Raw genomic sequence first — 21097 nt, 5'->3', positions numbered from 1 at the left:
GTGCTGGGATTACAGGCTTGAGCCACCGCGCCCGGCATCTTGCTGGCTTCTTATAAAATGAAATAGTTAACCTGAATGTAAAGAAAGTATTTCATTTATAAGCTATTTCCATTTATCCCTTAAATAATGCTTTCCAAATTATAGCAGACTGTAACTTTAAAATCACTGGCAAAGGATATGTTCTACAAAAACCCACTTTAGGTTATCGTAATTCAATATTAAAATTTCTTCTTAACTGAATGTTAGAAGCAATCTTATAGTAGCCAAACTAAATTGAAGAAATCGAAGAAATGATTAAATGACTACTTCTTACAATACCGTAACACTCTATAGAGTAGGTCATGACAGAAATGAAGATCTTACATCTTCTACTTTAATCTGACACAAACCAAAATAAATTAATTAAGAAATTAGAAGCGGAATAGTAAGTTAGAGAGGATTCAAAGAAACAGAAGGTGTGAGGTTAGGTTAGGCCGAAGAGGAACAGGTTTTAAAATAATATTGTATAACGACATGCTTAATTTATACATATATACGCATATATATGTAGTTTTATAGGAAGCTCCAAATAAGACCTACTTTCTCATAGTACTTGATCTCGTAGTCCAGAATGGCTCCATTGGAAAAAGCAGGTGCTTGCCATGATAGAGCAATGCTATTTTGGGATGCCCAGTCCTTCCTTACCACACCTATCAGGGAAGGTGCTGAAAGGCAAGAAAATAACTAAGAATTAATTGGCAGGAATCATTTTCCATTATCCTTTCTTTAATATTTTCTCTTCCAAGGAAAATAAAATTCTTGTTGAAGAGGACATCATTTGTTGAAGGCAGATTAATAAGATATGCTCTATTCACCCAAAATCAGGCATTAAATATATTTAGGAACACTCTTTGGGAACACAGGAAAAACTCAAATATTCCAAGAGTAAGGGCCAGAACTCAACATCTTTCATATGATTAGGAGAGGATATTTTTCTTTAAAATGGTTTTGGTCTTGAACTACAACATGAAATATAATATACTTGGCTTGTGTGTTTTATCAAATATTAATATACTGTAGGAAAATACAAACTCTGCAATCACAAGATCATTTACAGGCTTCTTCCTTTCCTCTAGACATTTTAAGACTTTACAAAGTTTATATTATAAGCTTTATAATTGCAATAAATGATTGTTTATGAATGTGAGGATTATTTCTTTTGCATAGTTTCTATGACATTTGAATAAAATTAAAATATTTAACTTTAGAAATTATTTTCAGAATCGTCTATTTTATTTTCCTATACATTATGAATTAACATTCTAATTCAAAATTAAAATAATCTGTTAAAATTCCAATATATGACCAAAAAACATGTATCATAAATTATTCTTTGCACCTTTTATAAAATACTTTTTAAGTATTCTAATTTTAAAAAAACAGCACTGTTTGACAAAGAAGTCAACAATCATTCAGAAAAAGTGAAATCCAAATGAAAACATACTGATATGCCATTTCTCACATAACAGATTGGCCAAAAAAAATTCAAAAATTTGGTAAGGCACTCTGCTAGCTAGACTATAGGATAAGACACTCTACCACATTGTTCGTGGTAATGCAAAATGATACAACTCTTATGAAGGAAATTTTAAGCCAAAAATTATGTATTTATTTACACTTTGGCTTTTTGGAATCTCTCTCAGAGACACACTGCACAACGCAAAGTGACATATTTACAATACTATTCATGGAGATTTATTTCTAAAGATTGTAACAATCTAAATGTTCATCAATAAGGGAGTGGTTGAAAAACTGCTACCTCCACTAGAGAATTATGAAGTTGTAAAAAGGAATTATGACTCTATAAACCCTAGAATAGAGTCATTTCAGAATATATTTTTAACTGAAGAAAATAAAGTGAAGGAAAATGTATAAAAATGATATAAGGATAAACCTGAGAATAAGAAATAATTATAATGGTTGCCCTTAGTGGGTGAAAGGCAATAGGATAAACACTACAGTGTTAGAAACTAGACATCTGTGAATGTACTTTGCCTTGCAAATTTAGTTTGTAAAGTAAAAATATTATAAATGATTAAAAATAATTAAGAACAATTTTGAAAAATTAACAGAAAAATAAAATGAAGAATGGTGTATTGACTTGGAGATAGAGACTCCAAGAGGGAACTGTTTAATATAGCTTTAAAACACAGTAATTTAGCAAACATCTCAATGAGATGTGCTTTAAGAATTAAACAAGAAAAACTTGCCAAAAATTATTAAACTGTTTTTAGTAACGATATTCTTGATGTTAGTGTTGGTATTTTAATTTTGAAGCTGTTACATATATATGTATATACATATATACATTGTATACATATATACATATATATGTATATATGTATACAATGTATATATGTATATACATATATATGCATATATATATAAAGCAAATGAGTAATTATGTTGTTATTGAGAACTAGATTTTTTTCCTCCTGTGGGAGAAAAAATATTGAAATGTTGGATAATTAAGGTAAATAAAAACTCAAGTTAGAAGTTACATTATGAACTCAATATTTCTTTCCAATTCATTTTCAGAAATCTACCTAAATGTACCAATCACAGGTGAGAATTAGATTGGAAAAATTGATTCTCTTGTCATATTTTCAATTTCTAAGAAAGACTTAAGTATTAAAAGTTTGGCATTTTATTTCTGAAGGCTGCTTTTGTGTTCTAAGGACAAAGTATTTTCTTAAATTTATGAGAATGACAAGTTTGGTTTTTCTAAGAAAATAAGGTCTTTATAAACTGTGTTTAAAATTCTTTCCAGCTGTTCAATAGGAACATTGTTGTGTGACTAGAATATATTCTTAAAATGAGAGATAATTACAGAAGTCATTAGGAAATAAAAGTTTGTTGTCTGAGCTGAAACAGAAATGAGTAATGTGGTATATTAAAAAAAGCACTCAGATAATTCACTATCTAAATTAAGCCCTAACTGTAGAGACACAACAAGACTACTTAAAAAAAAAAAAAAAAAGAACCAGCTAGGTACTGTTTACAAGAAACTCATTTTACTGTAAAGACACAAATAGACTGAAAGTGAAGGAATGGAAAAAGACATTCCATGCAAATGCAAGCCAAAAATGAGCAGAATAGCTATACCTGCATCAGGTAAAATAGATTTTAAGTTGGAAACTTTGAAGAGACATTTATATAATGATAAATGAATCAACTCAGCAAGAAGATGTAACAATTAGAAATATATCCACACTCAACACTGTGACAACCAGGTATATAAAGCAAATATTAAATCTAAAGGGAAAGATAGATCCCAATACAATAGTGATTGGGAACTTCAACATCCTACTCTCAGCATTAGATTGCTTGTCTAGACAGTAAATCAACAAAGTAATATTGGATTTAAATAGCACTGTAGACCAAATGGATCTCACTAATAGTTACAAAATATTTCATTCAACGGCTTCAGAATACACATTCTTCTCATAGACATGGAACATTCTCCAGGATAAACCACATATTAGGCCACAAAACAAGTCTCAACAAGTTTATAAAAACTGAAATACTATCAAGTATCTTTTCTGATCACAATAGAATAAAATTAGAAATCAATATGATGAATGTAAAAAATTACACAAACGTGGAAATTTAAACAACATGCTTCTGAGTTACCAAATAAACAAACTAGGAAAGAAATTACACATTTTCTTGAAGCAAATTAAAACAGAAACAAAATATTCCCAAACCTAAGAGATACAGAAAACAGAATACTAAGAGAGAGGTTTATAGCAGTAAGTGCCTATATTTAAAAGGTAGAAGGATTTCAAATAAAAAAATCTAGTGATGCATCTAAAGGAACTGGAAAAGCAAGAACAAATCAAGCCCAAAGCTAGTAGAAGAAAAAAAATAATAAAGATCAGAACAGAAATAAACAATATGGAGACAAAATAATATAAAACATAAATGAAATTAATATTTTGAAAAGAGAAACAAAATTGACAAACCTTTAACTAGACTAAAAAAAGAGAACACCCAAATAAATAAAATCAGAAACCAAAAAGAAGGCATTATAACTCATACCACAGGAATACGAAGGATCATTACAGACTGTTACAGGCCACCATATGCCAACAAATTGGAAAACCTAGAAGAAATAAAGACATTCTTGGACACATACAAACTACCAAGGTTGAACAGTGAAGAAACAGAAAATCTGAACAGACTAATAATGAGTAACATGATAGAACCAGTAATTAAAAAATCTCCCAACATAGAAAAGACCAGGAACAATGGCTTCACTGGTGAACTGTACCACCCTGTGAGAGAAGAACTACCATCAATTTTTAACTATTCCAAAATAATAAAGTGGAAAGGGAAGGAATTCGTCCAAACTTATTCTATGAGGCCAGTGTTACCCTGATACCCAAACCAGACTAGGACACAAGAAGAAAAGTACGGGCCAAAATCTCTGATGAACATTGACACAAAAATTATCAATAAAATGCTAGTAAACCAAATCCACCAGCACAGCAAAAGCATCGTATACCATGAGGAAGTGGGATTTATCCCCTGGATGCAAAGATGGTTCAAAATTAGACAAATACAAAACTGTGATACATCACATCAACAGAATGAAAGACAAAAATGTAATTATCTCAACAGATGCAAAAAAAAAAAGCATTGATAAAAATTAACATCTCTTTATTAGACAGAATTTCTAAAAATTAGCTATAGAAGGAATGTACCTCAGCACAATAAAGGGCATATATGACAAACACACAGCCAACATCATATCGAATGGGGAAAAGTTGAAAGTTTTTCCTCTAATAACTGAAATAATATAAAGTTGTTTACTTTTAACACTCTTATTTATTATAGAACTGGAATTCGTAGCCAGAACAATTAAGAGAAAGAAAGAGAAAGTATTCAAATTGGAAAGGAGGAAGTAAATTCTCCTTAATTAAAGATGACATGATCTTATATACAGAATAACATAAAGACTCTACCAAAAAACTCATAGCATTAATAAATTCAGAAAAGTTGCAGGAAATAAAATCAACATACAAAAATCAGTAGCATTTCTATACAATAGTCATAAAGGTGCTGAAAAAATCAAGAAAGCAATCTCATTTACAATAACTGCAACAATAAGTAAATACAATATCTAGTACTAAATTTAACCAAGGAGGTAAAAAATCTCTATAATAAAAACTATAAAACCCTGATTAAAACCTTTAAGAGGAAACAAATAAATGGAAAAACATGCTATGCTCATGGATTCGAATAATTAATATTGTTAAAATCACCATATCACCCAAAGCAATCTACAGATTCCATACTTTCCTTATCAAAATGCCAATTACAGTCTTCACAGAAATAGAAAAAAACCAAATTCTAAAATGTATATGGAAGTATAAAAGATCCCAAATAGCTGAAGAAGTTTTGAGGAAAAAAACAGGAAAAAAAAAAAGCTGAAGGCATCACACTGACTGACTTCAAAATATATTGAAAAGATACAGTAACCAAAGCAGCATGGTTTTGTCATAGAAATACATTAAAAAAAAATGTGACAGAATAGAGAACCAGAAATAAACCTATGTATTTGCAGCCAGCTGATTTTTGGCAAAAATACCAAAAACATATGTTCTTTTCCTCAATGTATCTTTTTTTGCATCTTTTCAATAAATGATGCTGAGAAAAGTGGACTTCCACGTGCAGAAAATGAAACTAGAAATCTATCTCTCACCATATATAAAAATAAACTTAAATGGAATAAAGACTTAAATGTAAGACTCCAAAATGTAAAACTACTTGAAGAAATCACTAGGGAAATGCCTCAGGACTAGTCCAGGCAATCATTGTATAGATAGGTCTCAAAAGCATAGGTAACAAAAACAAAAGCAAAAACAGACAAATAAGATTATCTCAAACTAAAAGCTTCTGCATAGCAAAGAAAACAATCAACAGGGTCAACAGTCGCCTGCAGAACAAGAGAAGATATTTGCAAACTCTAATTCATTTAGCAAGGGATTAATATCAAGACTATACAAAGAACTCAAACCACTCAATAACAACAACAAAATAATCCTATTTAGCAAGGGGCAAATGATCTAAATAGACATTTCTGAAGAGAAGACAAACAAACGACTAACAGATGCATAAAAAATGCTCACCATCACTAATCATCAGGAAAATGTAAGTCAAAATTGCAATGACATATCATCTCACTCCAGTTGGAGGGCTGTTTTATATATATATATAAATATACATAAATATATTATATATTTATATATATACATATTATATATAATATATGTATATATATTATATATATATATTATATATACACATATATATTATATATATACACATATATTATATATATACATATATGTTATATATACATATATATTTTATATATATACATATATATTTTATATATATATACATATATATTTTATATATACATATATATTTTTTATATATACATATATATTATATATACATATATATTTTATATATATACATATATATTTTATATATATACATATATATTTTATATATATACATATATATTATATATACATATATATTTTATATATATACATATATATTTTATATATACACATATATATTTTATATATATACACATATATATTTTATATATATATATACATAAATAACCAGTGCTGGTTATGTATACAGAGAAAATGAAATTCATACACTACTGTTGGGAATGTAAATTAGCGCAGTGATTATGAAAAACAGTATGGAAGCTTTTCAAAAACTAAAAATAGAACTCTTATATGATCCAGATATCCTACTGCTGGATATATATCAACAGCAAATACAATCAGTATGTTAAAGACATTTCCCCAAAACTAAGCCCCCCACATCATGTTTATTGCAGCAGTGTTCACCATAGCCAAAGTAAGGAAGCAATTAAAGAATCCTTCAACAGATGAAGAAATAATGAAAATGTGTAATATATGCACAATGGAATACTATTCTACTGTTGAAAAGAATGAAATTCTGTCATTTATGGCAACATGGATGAACCTGGAGGCCAGTATATTAAATGAAATATGTAAGTCCCAGAAAGAGAAGTACTGCATGTTCTCACTCATCTGTAGAAGCTGAAATATTTGATCTTATTGTAGAGCATGGAATAATAGCTACTAGAGGCTGGGAAGGAAAGGGAAGTACATAAAGAAGAGAGCTAAAGGATAAAAAATGATGTCTAGAAAAGAGGAATAATAACTTCTCGTGTTCTACGGCACTGTATGTGGCTATAGCTCATAAGCTATTGTGTGTTTTCAAATAGCTAGAAGACAGGATTTTGAATGTTTCCAACAAAAAAATAAATATTTGAGGGGGTGTATAAGTTAATTACCTTGATTTCATCATTACACAGTGTATTCATGCACCAAAATATCACACCGTACCCTATAAATATATATCATTTTTATATATCAACCAAAATTTTTTGAAAAACCTATGAGCTTTAGGCAAAAATATTATCCTTTTATGCTGACAAGGAATAAAATGAGTGGAAAAGAGCGTATATTTAGTAAATTCATTCTATTACATTAAACAGAGAGACTACTCAGGTAATAAACGCAATCTAGTGATTCAAAAGCAAATATAAATTTTTGGGATACATTCTTAGTGTTGGAACCATATGTTCTATTTTTGGCATAATAAATGATGAATATTTAAATGAAAATATGATTATATAAAGTTTTATCTCTTTCAACTTCGCTAATTAAATCTCCATCAATTCATTTAAAAAAGAACAGAGAAAGTGTTCAGATAATTTACCATTTAAATTAAGACATATTCACTCTTAATAAACCACCACTAATAAATTTGTCCCTGTTGGAAGCTGTATTAATGTTCTTGAATTATAGTGTAATCATGTATTAAATGGTGCTTTATGGATAAATTATAACTTTAAAGGCAAATCATACAAATTAGAGGTTGATTTAAACGTGTCAATTCATTACAATTTTTGAAAATGTCCTTTTCATGTATACAATCTTATGGTTAATTTTCAGTTTAATGTACAATGTCTAAAGCAATATTACCAGTGTTTTACATTTTATTACATAATGATTTAGCACTTAAGGTCAGCACTATAATCCTTGCAAAACTTAAAAGAAATTCAATTATAGTAGCAGTATAAAACAATGACGACTGAGAAAAATATAGGTACTATTTTTCTATTTCCAGTTCTGCAGTGGTCAATTAATAGTACACCTACATCACCTAAATTTTCTGAGTTCCATCCTATACTTTTATAAAACAGTAATAAAGGAAATCTGTTCCTTAAGTACATAGGTTTTTCATTTTAAAATGGATTTCAGGGTCCAAATATACGAAACCTGGAAATCTGTTTACTTTTGCACGTTTCTTTCATATGTTAATAGACATATTTTACAGTTATAAAATATACATAATTTTACCTAATTCTATTTATTTTTTACAATGCATTCTAAACCCAATTGCATATTTTGAAATAGTATCTGTAATGATTATTTTAATTGCTACATACTCCATTCTGTATTCTTAATGAAGTCATTCCTCTAATGTTGAAATTTCCAATATTTTCCCATTAGAGTTTTCACAGTTCATGCACAAATATTTTATTTTGTTAAATTTTTACTGAAAAAACTGCTTCATATAACTGGATATTCTGAGCCATAATACGTAAGAACTGAATCAACATATATTAAGCACACACTTTAAGTGCTTAATGAATTAAAGGAGAGGACGAGAGAATCAATTTACAAGGCAATGTAAATCCCCAAATAGCGCACTTTCTGTTTTCACTTTCTGTTTCAACAGTATATAGAATTTTATTTTAAAATGAGGCTTTGGTATATGAAAAGCTCAAGTGTTTGTTTTGAATATATTTAATGATTTTTTTTTATTAATAATCCAGGATTATATAACATTTGAGTCTGACACATGGTGGTAACGCTCTTGAAATAAAGAATAAAAAGCAGAGAATATAGCATATACATTTATTTCCCATATGAGAAAAAATGATTTTAGAACACAGAAGAGCAACTATTGATTTTTATCTCTGATGCTAAAAAGTCAGGGGGAAAAAAAAGCAGGAAAATAAACTCTAGAGTTTGTCAGATCAGAGGCTGACGGAATAACTTGAAGACTCAAGCAACATTCCCTGAGTAAGAATTACGTATTCAGCATAGTTTCGGCGGAATTTCATTTCTGATATACATCCTTACTTAAGTCTTCAAAATCTTAGCTTTGACCTTCAAGAAAAAGATTGTTGAATAGATTGTTGAAAATGGTTTTAAATATAAACCTTTCTGGTGACTACATTTCCTGAATCTCAAATAGTTTCCCAAACACTATGTAATAGAAATTTGAAGAAAAAAAAACCTATAGAGGAATTAGTTAACAAAAGAGGCCTCATTCACAATTAGATGAGTATTATTTTCTTATGCTTATGTGGAGATACCTGAAGAAATTATAAATTACTCTATTTTGCTCTCTATTAAGACAGTATTTTTATTATTTATTTTATACCATGTGTATTTATCTTATTTTAATCTTATAAATTAACAGAATTTCATTTTAAAGATAAGAATGCTAAATCTCACAGGAGTTGAGCAATTGTTTAATGAAGAGATGTGAAGGTACATTTTAATATTGATTCACAATGCCAAGAAAAAAATTGAAAAATTACATTTTTGCTACATCTTCTCCTAAAATGAATTCCAACTTAGTGTAATAATTTCAAAATTAAATTTATGCTGTAAACTAAAAGCAAGAAATAAAATAATGTCACAAACATCCTTGTTGCCTTTGAAAATGCTATTTTTTATTTTTCCTAATACTATTATTCAAATTCACACTATGGGTAAATACAAATATGCATTATTTTGAAAATTTCATACTTATGGGTAATAAAGTTACATTTCTAAAATTGTATTAAATAATGCTAATTACCAGTCATTTATAAACATACTGTATATATTACGGTTTACCTATTGGGGTGTGTGTATGTGCACATGCTCATGGTGTGTGTGTGTGTGTGTGTGTGTGTGCGTGCTTACGTGAGAAAGTGAGATAGAAAAGAGAGTCAGAGCACACTCCTATACACATGCTTGTGACAATGAAAATCTTAATAGTGAATGCTACATAATAGAATCTTAGTATGAAGATAGACCTTATAAGTCATTTAAGATGTTTTTCCAGCAATGCAGAAAATCCCTTGACACATCGTTGATAACTTATTATCCATTTTTTGCTTCAGCACTTAGTGATTACCTTACTTCACAAGGCTTTCCATTCCTTTATGTAAACCTCTGGTTATTTAAAAAGACTTCATATAGAATCACTGTCTTCCCGTAACTTCCACCTAGGTCCCATGTACTAACTTTTACCATAAATAGAATTAACTCTTCGATCTTCCCCCATCTGTATCCTGTTTTTTTTCTCTCCCCTTTTTTTCTACGCCCCTGCCTTCCTTCTTAACTCTTACTTCTCTTCACTGACTTTCTAAAATGCTTTTTACTGACTTATTTCTTTACCTTTTTCTTTTATTTTCTTCCTTGTGCCTCTTTCAGGACAGGGATGTATGTGTGTGCAGGTGTGTTTTCAGGGAAATATAGTCAAAAACACAATGATAGGTCAATAAAGAATAATATTGTAATAAATACATAATACAGAGCAGAAAGTACAAATCAGAACAAAATTTTAAGACTACATGATTTTTTCCTTCTGTGTATGCTCAGGAAAGAGTGTAATCAAACGCGACAATTTCACCTGTGAAATTCCGTAGATGTGATACGTGTTTGTCATGTTAATTGGCATTTTTTGAAACCTGAGAAGACACTTCCGAACACTTCTGACCTATATTTTGTTTTGAAAATGTTTCTTAAATGTTTTGTGCTTTAGATATCATAGTAGTTCCTAAGAATTTCAGTCTTGTGTGCTTTTATTTTTATAGGTTTTTTCTTGTAATCAGAGTTTAATGGTAATATATATTATCTATTTTCTACATTTGTTTTAAACCGAGTTTTGAATTAGAAATCTACATGTGAGACTTATATGTAGCAAGTTGGTACTTTATTTTTTACTAGTTTTTTTCTTTCTAAATTTGAAAATAACATTGCAGTATGTTAAACCAATATGACAGCTGTAATAAAATGAATACTAGCCCTGAAATATCACATCTTAATTCCCAGAGTCTGTTAATGTTCTTTTACGGCAAAGAGAATTTGCACTTTTTATTAAGAATTTTGAGGTGGAGAATTAGCCTGGATAATCTGGTGTGCCCAAAGTAAGCATAAATAACCTTATATGAGAATATATATGGTAGCTTTATTTATAATTTTTTGAGAAATCTATGTACAGTTTCCCATAATGGCTGTACTAATTTACATCCCCACTAACAGTGTATAAGAATTCTCCCTTTTCAGGCCGGGCGCGGTGACTCAAGCCTGTAATCCCAGCACTTTGGGAGGCCGAGGCGGGTGGATCACGAGGTCAAGAGATCGAGACCATCCTGGTCAACATGGCGAAACCCTGTCTCTACTAAAAATACAAAAAAATTAGCCTGGGCATGGTGGCGCGTTCCTGTAATCCCAGCTACTCAGGAGGCTGAGGCAGGAGAATTGCCTGAACCCAGGAGGCGGAGGTTGCGGTGAGCCGAGATCGCGCCATTGCACTCCAGCCTGGGTAGCAAGAGCGAAACTCCGTCTCAAAAAAAAAAAAAAAAGAATTCTCCCTTTTCTATATTCTTGCAATCATTTGTTACTTTTTATCTTTCATAATAGCCATTCTAACTTGGGTGAGGTAAGATCTCGTGGTTTAGATTTGCATTTACCTGATGATTAATGAGGTTTAATTTTTTTTTTTCATATACAGTTTGGCTATTTGTATATCTCCTCTTCAGAAATGTCTGTTCAGATCTTTTGCCCATTTCCCTGCTGGATTATTTGGGTCATTGTTATTATTATTTCACTGTCAAGTTCTTTTTCTATTCCGGATATTAACCCCTTCCATATACATAGTTTAGAAACTTTTTCTCCCTTTCTGCAGTTTTTTTCTACATCCTGTTGATCCTTTGCTGTGCAAAGCCTTTTCGTTTGACCTCATCCCAATTGTTTAGTTTTGTTTTTGTTGCCTGGGATTTTGCAGTCTTATCCAAAAATTCCTTTCCTCGACCAATGTCTTGAAGTGTTTTCTCTATGTTGTCTTCTAGGAGTTTCACAGTTTCACATCTTATATTCATGTCTTTAATTGTTTTGACTATTAAGCCGTGAGAGGTAGGGATCTAGTTTCATTCTTCTGCAAGTGGATATTTCATTTCTCCAGCAATGTCATACATTGAAGAGACTGTCCTTTCTCTAGTCTTTGTTCTTGGTATCTTTTTTGAAAATCGATTGGCTGCAAATGGAGATATTTCCAACAATTCCAGTACTGGGTAAATAGCCAAAGGAAATGAAATTAATATATTACAAATTTAGGTACCCCCATGTTCACTGCAATAATACATACAATTGCCAAGAGATTGAATCAACCTATCTGTCTATCAAGAAATGAATAGATACAAAAATATGGTCCACATACACAGTGAAACACTATTCACCCACAAAAATCACAAAATCCTGTCATTCGTGACAATATGCATGAACCTAGATAATAAATTAAGTGATATAAACCAAGCACAGGAGGATAAATGCCACAAGATCTTATTCATATGTGTAATCTAAAAAAAACATCGTTCATTGCAGCACTGTTTACAATAGCAAAGACTTGGAACCAACCCAAATGCCCATCAATGATAGACTGGACAGGGAAAATGTGGCACATTTACACCATGGAATACTATGAAGCCATAAAAAATGATGAGTTTGTGTCCTTTGTAGGGACATGGATGAACCTGGAAACCATCATTCTCAGCAAACTGACACAAGAACAGAAAATCAAACACTGCATGTTCTCACTCATAGGTGGGTGTTGAACAATGAGAATACATGGACATACGGAGGGGAGCATTACACACAGGAGTCTGTGGGTGGGGGACTAGGGGAGGGACAGCGGTGGGTGGGGAGATGGGGATGGATAAGATGGGGAGAAATGCCAGATATAGGGGATGGGGAGGGAGGCAGCAAATCACACTGCCATGTGTGTACCTATGCAACAATCCTGCATGTTCTGCACATGTACCCCAAAACCTAAAATGCAATTATATATATATATATATATATATATATATATATATATATATATATATATATATTTAAGTTGATCTCTTAGAAGTAGAGAGTAGGACAATGATTACCAGAGTCTGCAGAGGGGAGTGGGGAGGAAAAATGGGGGAGGCTGGTCAATGAGCATAAAATTACTTGTTCTCTCTTCCTGCTTCCTCCTGCCATGCCAGCGAGATGCTGGTAGCTTGACAAGGCATTAGTGGAAGAATCGTGAAAACATTTGCCCAGAAAACACTTCCTATCTGTATCGGCCAGAGTGCAGCCAGAGTGAAAAATCACTGTGTTAATGATGCGTCAAAATGCAACAGCATTGTTAGCACTTAATTACAGATAGTAAGACTAGACAAGTTATCTTTAAAGTTGTCCGGATAATCTGTGTGTTTTTAATGTCTCTTTGATAAGTCTTATGACTGTGATTTAATATGCTCACAGTTAAGCTTGTCTTTCGCTGCTGTTTTCAGTAATTTATACCATACACATCTACTGACTATTATTTAGTTCCAGAGACATTTGAAAAACTGCTTATATGACAGATTCTATAAAATGCAGTTTCTCTGAAATATGAGAAAAAAAATTATCCTCAAATTGGACCACACTGAGATTCTTCTGACCTTATTATTACTTGTCATGTTTCGGTAAAAAGAATACATGTTGTACCAATACTTTCTAGGAATTTAACATAGGCTATTCTTTGAAATCTCAGAAAGTTGGCCATAAAGAAAAACCAATCATTTGTCCTACTGTGTCTGAACATTAAATGAATTCCTCATTTATAAAATCTGTTTATTTATATTCAATATATTTCTATTAAAATCAAGGACATTGTTTTCTAGTAATTCTTCCAGGCAGAAGTATTATCATTTGATATGTACAATTATATGAATTACATATGACAATTTGTAAATAGATTTTAAATGTAGAAACTTCCTAGTTATATTTGAATATGGTTTATAACTTCTGGATCTCAGCTGATTTCTGATTACTTCAACAAAAAGTTTGTATCGTTTTCCAGGTATGGAAAAAAGAAGAACTAATTTTAAAGTGGTTTTTTTTTTTTGTTTTTTTTTGTTTTTTTTTGTTTTTTTGAGACGGAGTTTCGCTCTTGTTACCCAGGCTGAGTGTAATGGCGCGATCTCGGCTCACCGCAACCTCCGCCTCCTGGGTTCAGGCAATTCTCCTGCCTCAGCCTCCTGAGTAGCTGGGATTACAGGCACGCACCACCATGCCCAGCTGATTTTTTATATTTTTAGTAGAGACGGGTATTCACTATGTTGACCAGGATGGCCTTGATCTCTTGACCTCCTGATCCACCCACCTCGGCCTCCCAAAGTGCTGGGATTACAGGCTTGAGCCACCGCGCCCAGCCTAAAGTTTTTTTTTTAAAGGCAAAAGTTATATTAAAAGAATCAGAAAAGTCATTAATAAGTAGATGACTAAAATCATTTTAACTAATATTATGGAAAGGAAGCAGCCAAGTGATAAGCCTTACAGAGATATAAATCTTTAAAATATTTTAGTATGAATAGATAAAGCTTTACATGCAAATTTTATTCCTGCATTTTATAAAAAGTTTAGAAACAAAAGAAATCATTACATTAAAAAATCATGTGCATACACAGGCATATAAAAATAAACATAAGTGTCAAAAACAACTTACAAAACAATATGGATGACATGATTCCATTTGTTCTGTAAACAGCAAATACTCCCAAATCATATATTTGATGCCATACACACACACACACACACACACACACACACACGCATATATGTATACACACACATACATGCACATATATGTGAATGCATTAGCAATTTACCACACTAGCCTAGTAAAACTAGATGTAACAAGAGCAAAACAGGAGTATATCTTGAAATTGTGCAATAGCTACTGATTTTTAGATTACCTTAATAATGGTATTATTCATAATTTTTAAAGTAGCTTAAAGGGAAAATAATTTTCCAAAGAGCCTAACTAAACCTAATCTTAACTCGTGTGATATTCCGAATATTTATTCTAAGATATAATTCAAAATGCTAATACTTTTCAAAATGTTAAGCCTAAACATGAATACATTTATAAGCTACAACTATAAAGAAATACATGTGGCTTATTCTTCAATTTACATGATGATGCAAAATTGCAGTGGCAGCTAGCTGAATGATCAGCACAGAGCTTTATGAAAATTAGACTTATAAATTTTATAGCTTTGCTTACTGGGTATCTCATGAAGGAAAAAAATCTTTTTCTGTTGGGCCCCTAAGGTGCATAAGCAGACAAGAAAATTTCAGTCTTATTTTGAGGCTGTGAAACAACTCATAAATAACCTTAGACGTTTGAGAAGACAGTCCTCATTTAAAGACTTTCATTCATAATATGAAATAAAATAACAGCAACGACCTTTTTTTCCCCTTAAGATAGAACACCAGACTGGCTTAAAACTTCTTTGATAACCTCAGATGGAATTGGTTTTTATGTTTGAATTCCTAGAACGTTTACTCCCTCTTCATCATGACGTCCAGCAATTGATTACCCTTATCTGAAACCCTTCCATTTCTCCTTATATTTGAGAATACACACAAATATATCGTACTGCACTTTCAACTTTCTGTGGGCTTTCACATACATTAAATCATTTCATATACACTGTAACTTTGTTTGTAAGGCAATTCTCATTTTAAAGGTGAAGAAATAGGATCAGACTTACCCAAAGTTATATAACCTGTAAAGAACAGACTTCTGACTCAAGTCTAGCACTTATGAACTGTACCACAGCAATGGCGGTAAATTTAAAGAATGGAAGCTCCCATGGGAGCTAGTACAGTGCCACACAATCACATTAGGTAGCTTTCACTTGACTATCTTTTATATTCAAAGTGTTTAAAACTTGTTTAAGGGCTTAGCGGACAGCTGCCGCGTCCTCTGAAATTTTGTTTTATAAATCCTCCATGATACCACATAAGCACTGTCCAATCGATTTACGTACTCCACGCATATGACTACCATTTTATGAAAGTAGAATTAATGTAAGAAGATGATCATTATAATGATAATAGTAATGCCAGAAAAAAAGGAAAGGTTATTTCAAAATGAGAGTTTGAACATACAGTATTGATTTAAAAATTATAAGAATACATTAGGCTGTGATTCTACTGGATAATATTAAAATCTATCTTGGATTAGTTTCTTGGATTTTCAATATTTCACATTATTTCCCAGTTTAATTTTAAAAATTATTTGGATTGGGAAACAAAACAAAAATACTCTGACTTATTTGATTGCCATTTGAAAATGTCTCCATATCAGCTGCCTTTTCACTAATTCTAAACCCAATCTCACCATCCTGAGAGTCCTCCATCGCATGAACTACAATCTCACTTTGACTAGATATAGTTTAATAACTCTTGATCATTAAAATTCTAATTGGTGAAATTCTGCTGGATTCCATGGGTTCTGTAGGATATCAAAGCTTATCCTAAGGTTCTATATAGTGTTTTCTGCATACTTTAGCTGTAAAATATTTTTAAAAGTTGTGTTTTTGTGTCTCTATTTCTACTGCTTTTGGGAGTGGAAGCTATATTCACAACAAAATGTGTGTGTGTGTGTGTGTGTGTGTATGAATAATTATAACATTCATAATTTATGAAAATAATTTAAAAGGAAAATATACATACATTCCTTCTGGAATATATATCCCATATGTGTTTACATTTTCATTTTCAATTGGCCCACATCATATATATATATATATATATATATATATATATATATATATATATTCCAGAAGGTACAGAAAGGAAGAGAGAAAGTACTCATACTGCTGGCTACAGAAGGAAATACTGAATGATCTTGTCACATGGGTTCAGGGAGATGCTGGTATTTCTGCCAATTCACCAGAATGGGACTGCAAAACTGCTTTTCTTCTCTAATTAAAGAAATAATGCAATGCCACAGCAAATTCACTGCCATTGTTTCTGGTTCAAGCCCAAAGAAATAAATCTTGATTCTTCCTTAATGGACATAGTCTTTGTGTCCGACAAGTAGCCAGGTGCTTTCACGGCTGCCTTGAAACATTCACGGCTTCCTGAGGATACGGGTGATTTTGTTCTCATCATTGATCAAATAGCAGAGTAAATCACTGAGGTAAAGGAACACCTGGCTGAGCTCTGTGTTTTCCCCTCATTTTCTCTAGTTAGTAATTGTCGTTCACAAATCACTGACTACATGCAGAGCAGAAGCTTGTGTTTTCTCATGTTGGCTGCTAGCTCATAATTTCTACTTCACGTTCCCACAGTAGCTTCAAAGGCATTCAGGGCATATGTTTCATTTTTTCCCCTGATTTTTGTGACTGCTTTGTTAAAAATAACATTGCTTCACATTTATTGCATAAGTAAATAGGATTACAGAGAATTTTAAAAACAGAAATGTGCTAATTATTATCATTCAGAATGGATAATATTGCAAATCTTTGCCACATTTTCATACTTTACTTTAAAGTGCAACATGTTGTGCTATATAATCTTGCTTTTTATGTTCTAAATTATATTTCTAAGGAAAAATGCACAAAGCTCAATTTAATGTTTTTATACCTTGTAAAGTCTTTTAAACCTTGTACAAATCAATTTACAAGGTTTGTTTATGCAACAAAGAAATATTTACTTTCTTAGAATTATCATGATAAATGATTTATATAGTAGTTGTGAAAAATAAATATAATGTAATATTAATTTCAAAAAGTAAATGCTATAATTCAGCAACATCTAAGTCTAAATATTCAAGTTGCATTAGGTCACATATAAGGGAAGTTACTGAAAAATGAGGAAATAAAAATATCTGACATGTGCAATGCTGACCAGCACGCAACATCATGACCATATCAACAGTATCCAACCAGCAGTGCTCCAACTGGCTAACGCCTCTGCCTCAGAGTTTTAAAGTCTTTTGAGATCATTCCGAATGTATGCACTACTACTGTCTTTAATAATTTTATGATTATATAATTTGCTGTAATTCTTGTCATGTTCTTCTCCTTTAAACTGAGAAACCAATTTCAATCAGTGGCCAGTTTCCTATTTATATACTAATTTGTATACATTTGTCTTTGATTTGTGTTTGTATTTGCTACCTTTGCCTGCTTCTTAAGGAAGCCAAATATTTTCTTAATGACAAGTAACTGATCAGACTCAAAGTCAGCCTACATCAGATATCAACTAACGAATGACTTCTGCTTGCTGGACATTCTGTTTTTCAAATATCCACAATCATGGTGTTTCCTGGCCCAACGCTGTGCTGCAGAAGAATCTCAGAATAGCTGTGCAGATCAGTTTCCTTACTTTAGTCACTATCTCTCTGCATTCTTGGTTGTCCCACTGCCTCTACACTTTATATACGTTATTGTCCAGTTGAGTTTTGAAAGGCTCCAGAATCTATCTGTGGTGAAGTTGTTTTCCCCAAACTTGCCTTATCCGCCCAAAAGCAGAGGCTGTCCAAAGAACTCAGCTGTCATAAATCCCCTCTTCACTTCAGCAGCCCAGGAAGATTGCCTCCCATTGCCAAAGAGGAGAAGTCAGCATAGGATAAGAAATCATCTAAACAGACATTATCACAACACCATCGTAACTTCCACCCATCCTTCTATGGGCCCATTTGTCTTTCTTAAAAGCCATTTGTTTTCCCATAAGAATTGCTCTCCTTTGCTTATTAAATTGTATATAAACCCCCAATTCTAAATCCCTCCCTGAGTCCCATTTCTCTGTGAACTCCCGTGTGCATATAGAAGTAAAAATCTATTCTCTTGCTGATATTTCTTTTGTCAGTTTAATTTGCAGGTCCCAAATCACTGAAATAAGAGGATTAAAAAAAAAAGATTTTCCTCTCCAACAGTTTTAATGCAATAATCATGGTTTCAATGCTAGTAGCATAATTGTGGATGGTTTTGTCGTGGGAGTTTTCATGAGAAAAACTGACTGAAATACTTATATGTATCAATGAGCCATTTTACGACACGGGTAAGGAAAGGTTAATAATATGGTTTGGCTTTATATGGCCATACAGATCTCATGTTGAATTGTAATCCTTGATGTTGGAGGAGGGGCCTGGTGGGAAGTGGTTGAATCATGTGGGTGGATTTCATTTGTGCTGTTCTCGTGATAGTACATGAGTTCTCATGAGATCTGGTGGTTTAAAAGTATGTAGCACTCTCCCCTCATTCTCTATCTTCAACCAGCCATGTGAAGATGTATGTTTTCCCTTCCCCTTCTGCTATGATAATAAGTTTCCTAAGGCCTCCCAAGAATCAGAGGCCTGAACAGCCTGCATTTTACCTCTTTTCTTCGTAAATTACCTAATCTCAGGTGCATCACTATAAGAGTGTGAGAATGGACTAATGCAGAACATTGGTAATGAGAGTGGTGGATTGCTATAAAGATCCCTGAAAATGTGGAAGAGACTTTGGAACTGGGTAACTCACAAATGTTGGAACAGTTTGGAGGGCTCATAAGAAAACAGGAAGATGAGGGACAATTTGGAACTTCCTAGAGACTTGTTAAATTGTTGTGATCAAAATGCTGACAGTGACATGAACAGTGAAGTCCAGGCTGATGTGCTATCAGATGGAGATGAAGAACTTACTAGGAACTGGAGCATCTGGGAACCAAAGCACTTGCTGTGCTTTGGCAAAAAGAAGAGCATTGTGTCCCGGCTGTAAAAATCTGCTGAAGTTTGAACTTGACAGAGATGATTTCGGGTATTTGGTAGAAGAAATTTCTAAGCTACAATTCATTCAAGGTCTTCCTTGGCTGCTTCTAAAAGCCTGGGCTCAACTGCATACATGAAAAAAAAAAGAACTGAAATTGTAACTGTTATTATTATATATTTTTTGAGATGGAGTCTCACTTGGTCGCCAGGCTGGAGTGCAGTGGCACGATCTTGGCTCACTGCAATCTCTGACTCCTGGGTTCAAGTAATTCTCCTGCCTTAGCCTCCTGAGTAGCTGGGAATGCAGGCACGCACCACCATGCCTGGCTAATTTTTTGTATTTTAGTAGAGATGTTATTTTACCATGTTGGCCAGGATGGTCTTGATCTCCTGACCTCATGATATGCCCTCTTTGACCTCCTAAAGTGTGGGGATTACAGGCATGAGCCACTGTGTCCGGCCTGTAACTATCATTTAAAAGGAAACAGAGCATAAAAGTTTGAAAAATTTGCAGCCCAGCCATGTGGTAGAACAGAAAAACTCATTTTCTGGGGAGGAATTCAAGCTAGCTACAGAAATTTGCAAAAGTAAAGAGTAGCCAAATGTTAATAGCTGAGACAATGGGGAAAATGTCTCAAAGGCATTTCAGGGACCTTCATGGTAGCCCCTTTCATTACAGGCCAGGAGGCCTAGGAGGGAAGAATGGTTTTGTGGGCCAGGTCCAGGGTGCCGCTGCTGTGTGCAGCCTCAAGGCATGGTGTGCTACATCCTGACTGCTACAGCCATGGGTAAATGGGGGCCACAGAACAGCTCGTGCCATTGCTTCAGAGAGTGCAAGCCCCAAGCTTTGGTAGCTTCCACATGGTGTTAAGATTGTGGATACACAGAGGGAAAGAGTTGGGACTAGGAAGCATCGGCCTAGATTTCAGAGGATGTATGGAAACACCTGGAAGTCCAGGCAGAAAGTCTGCTGCAGAGGAGGAGCCCTCATGGAGAACCTTTTCTGGGGCAGTGCAAAAAGGAAATGTGGGGATGGAGTCCCGACACAGTGTCCAAATTGGGATATTGCGTAGTGAAGCTGTGAGAAGAGAGCCACCATCCTCCAGACCCCAGAATAGCAGACCCACTGGCAGTTTGTACCATGTGC

The 21097-nt window shown here is 32.9% G+C and overlaps 1 protein-coding gene across 6 annotated transcripts in view; it reads right to left on the bottom strand.

Annotated features, from left to right (window-relative positions):
• The window catches only part of EPHA6 (EPH receptor A6), a 986592-nt gene that overhangs the window by 359990 nt on the left and 605505 nt on the right, over positions 1 to 21097 (bottom strand). For 5 of the 6 annotated variants that reach the window (XM_074389177.1, XM_039480541.2, XM_074389178.1 and 2 more), the window contains one exon: positions 580 to 704. The exons of the other annotated variant lie outside the window; for it this stretch is intronic. In XM_074389177.1, coding sequence (XP_074245278.1) covers positions 580 to 704 — 125 coding nt within the window. The remainder of the gene's footprint in view (positions 1 to 579; positions 705 to 21097) is intronic. 6 annotated transcript variants of the gene reach the window in all.

This window comes from Saimiri boliviensis, chromosome 18 (assembly GCF_048565385.1).
Source record: "Saimiri boliviensis isolate mSaiBol1 chromosome 18, mSaiBol1.pri, whole genome shotgun sequence".
Taxonomy (NCBI): Eukaryota; Metazoa; Chordata; class Mammalia; order Primates; family Cebidae; genus Saimiri; species Saimiri boliviensis.
Note: the sequence above shows the minus strand (reverse complement) of the source record. Positions and strands in the feature narration are given on the sequence as shown.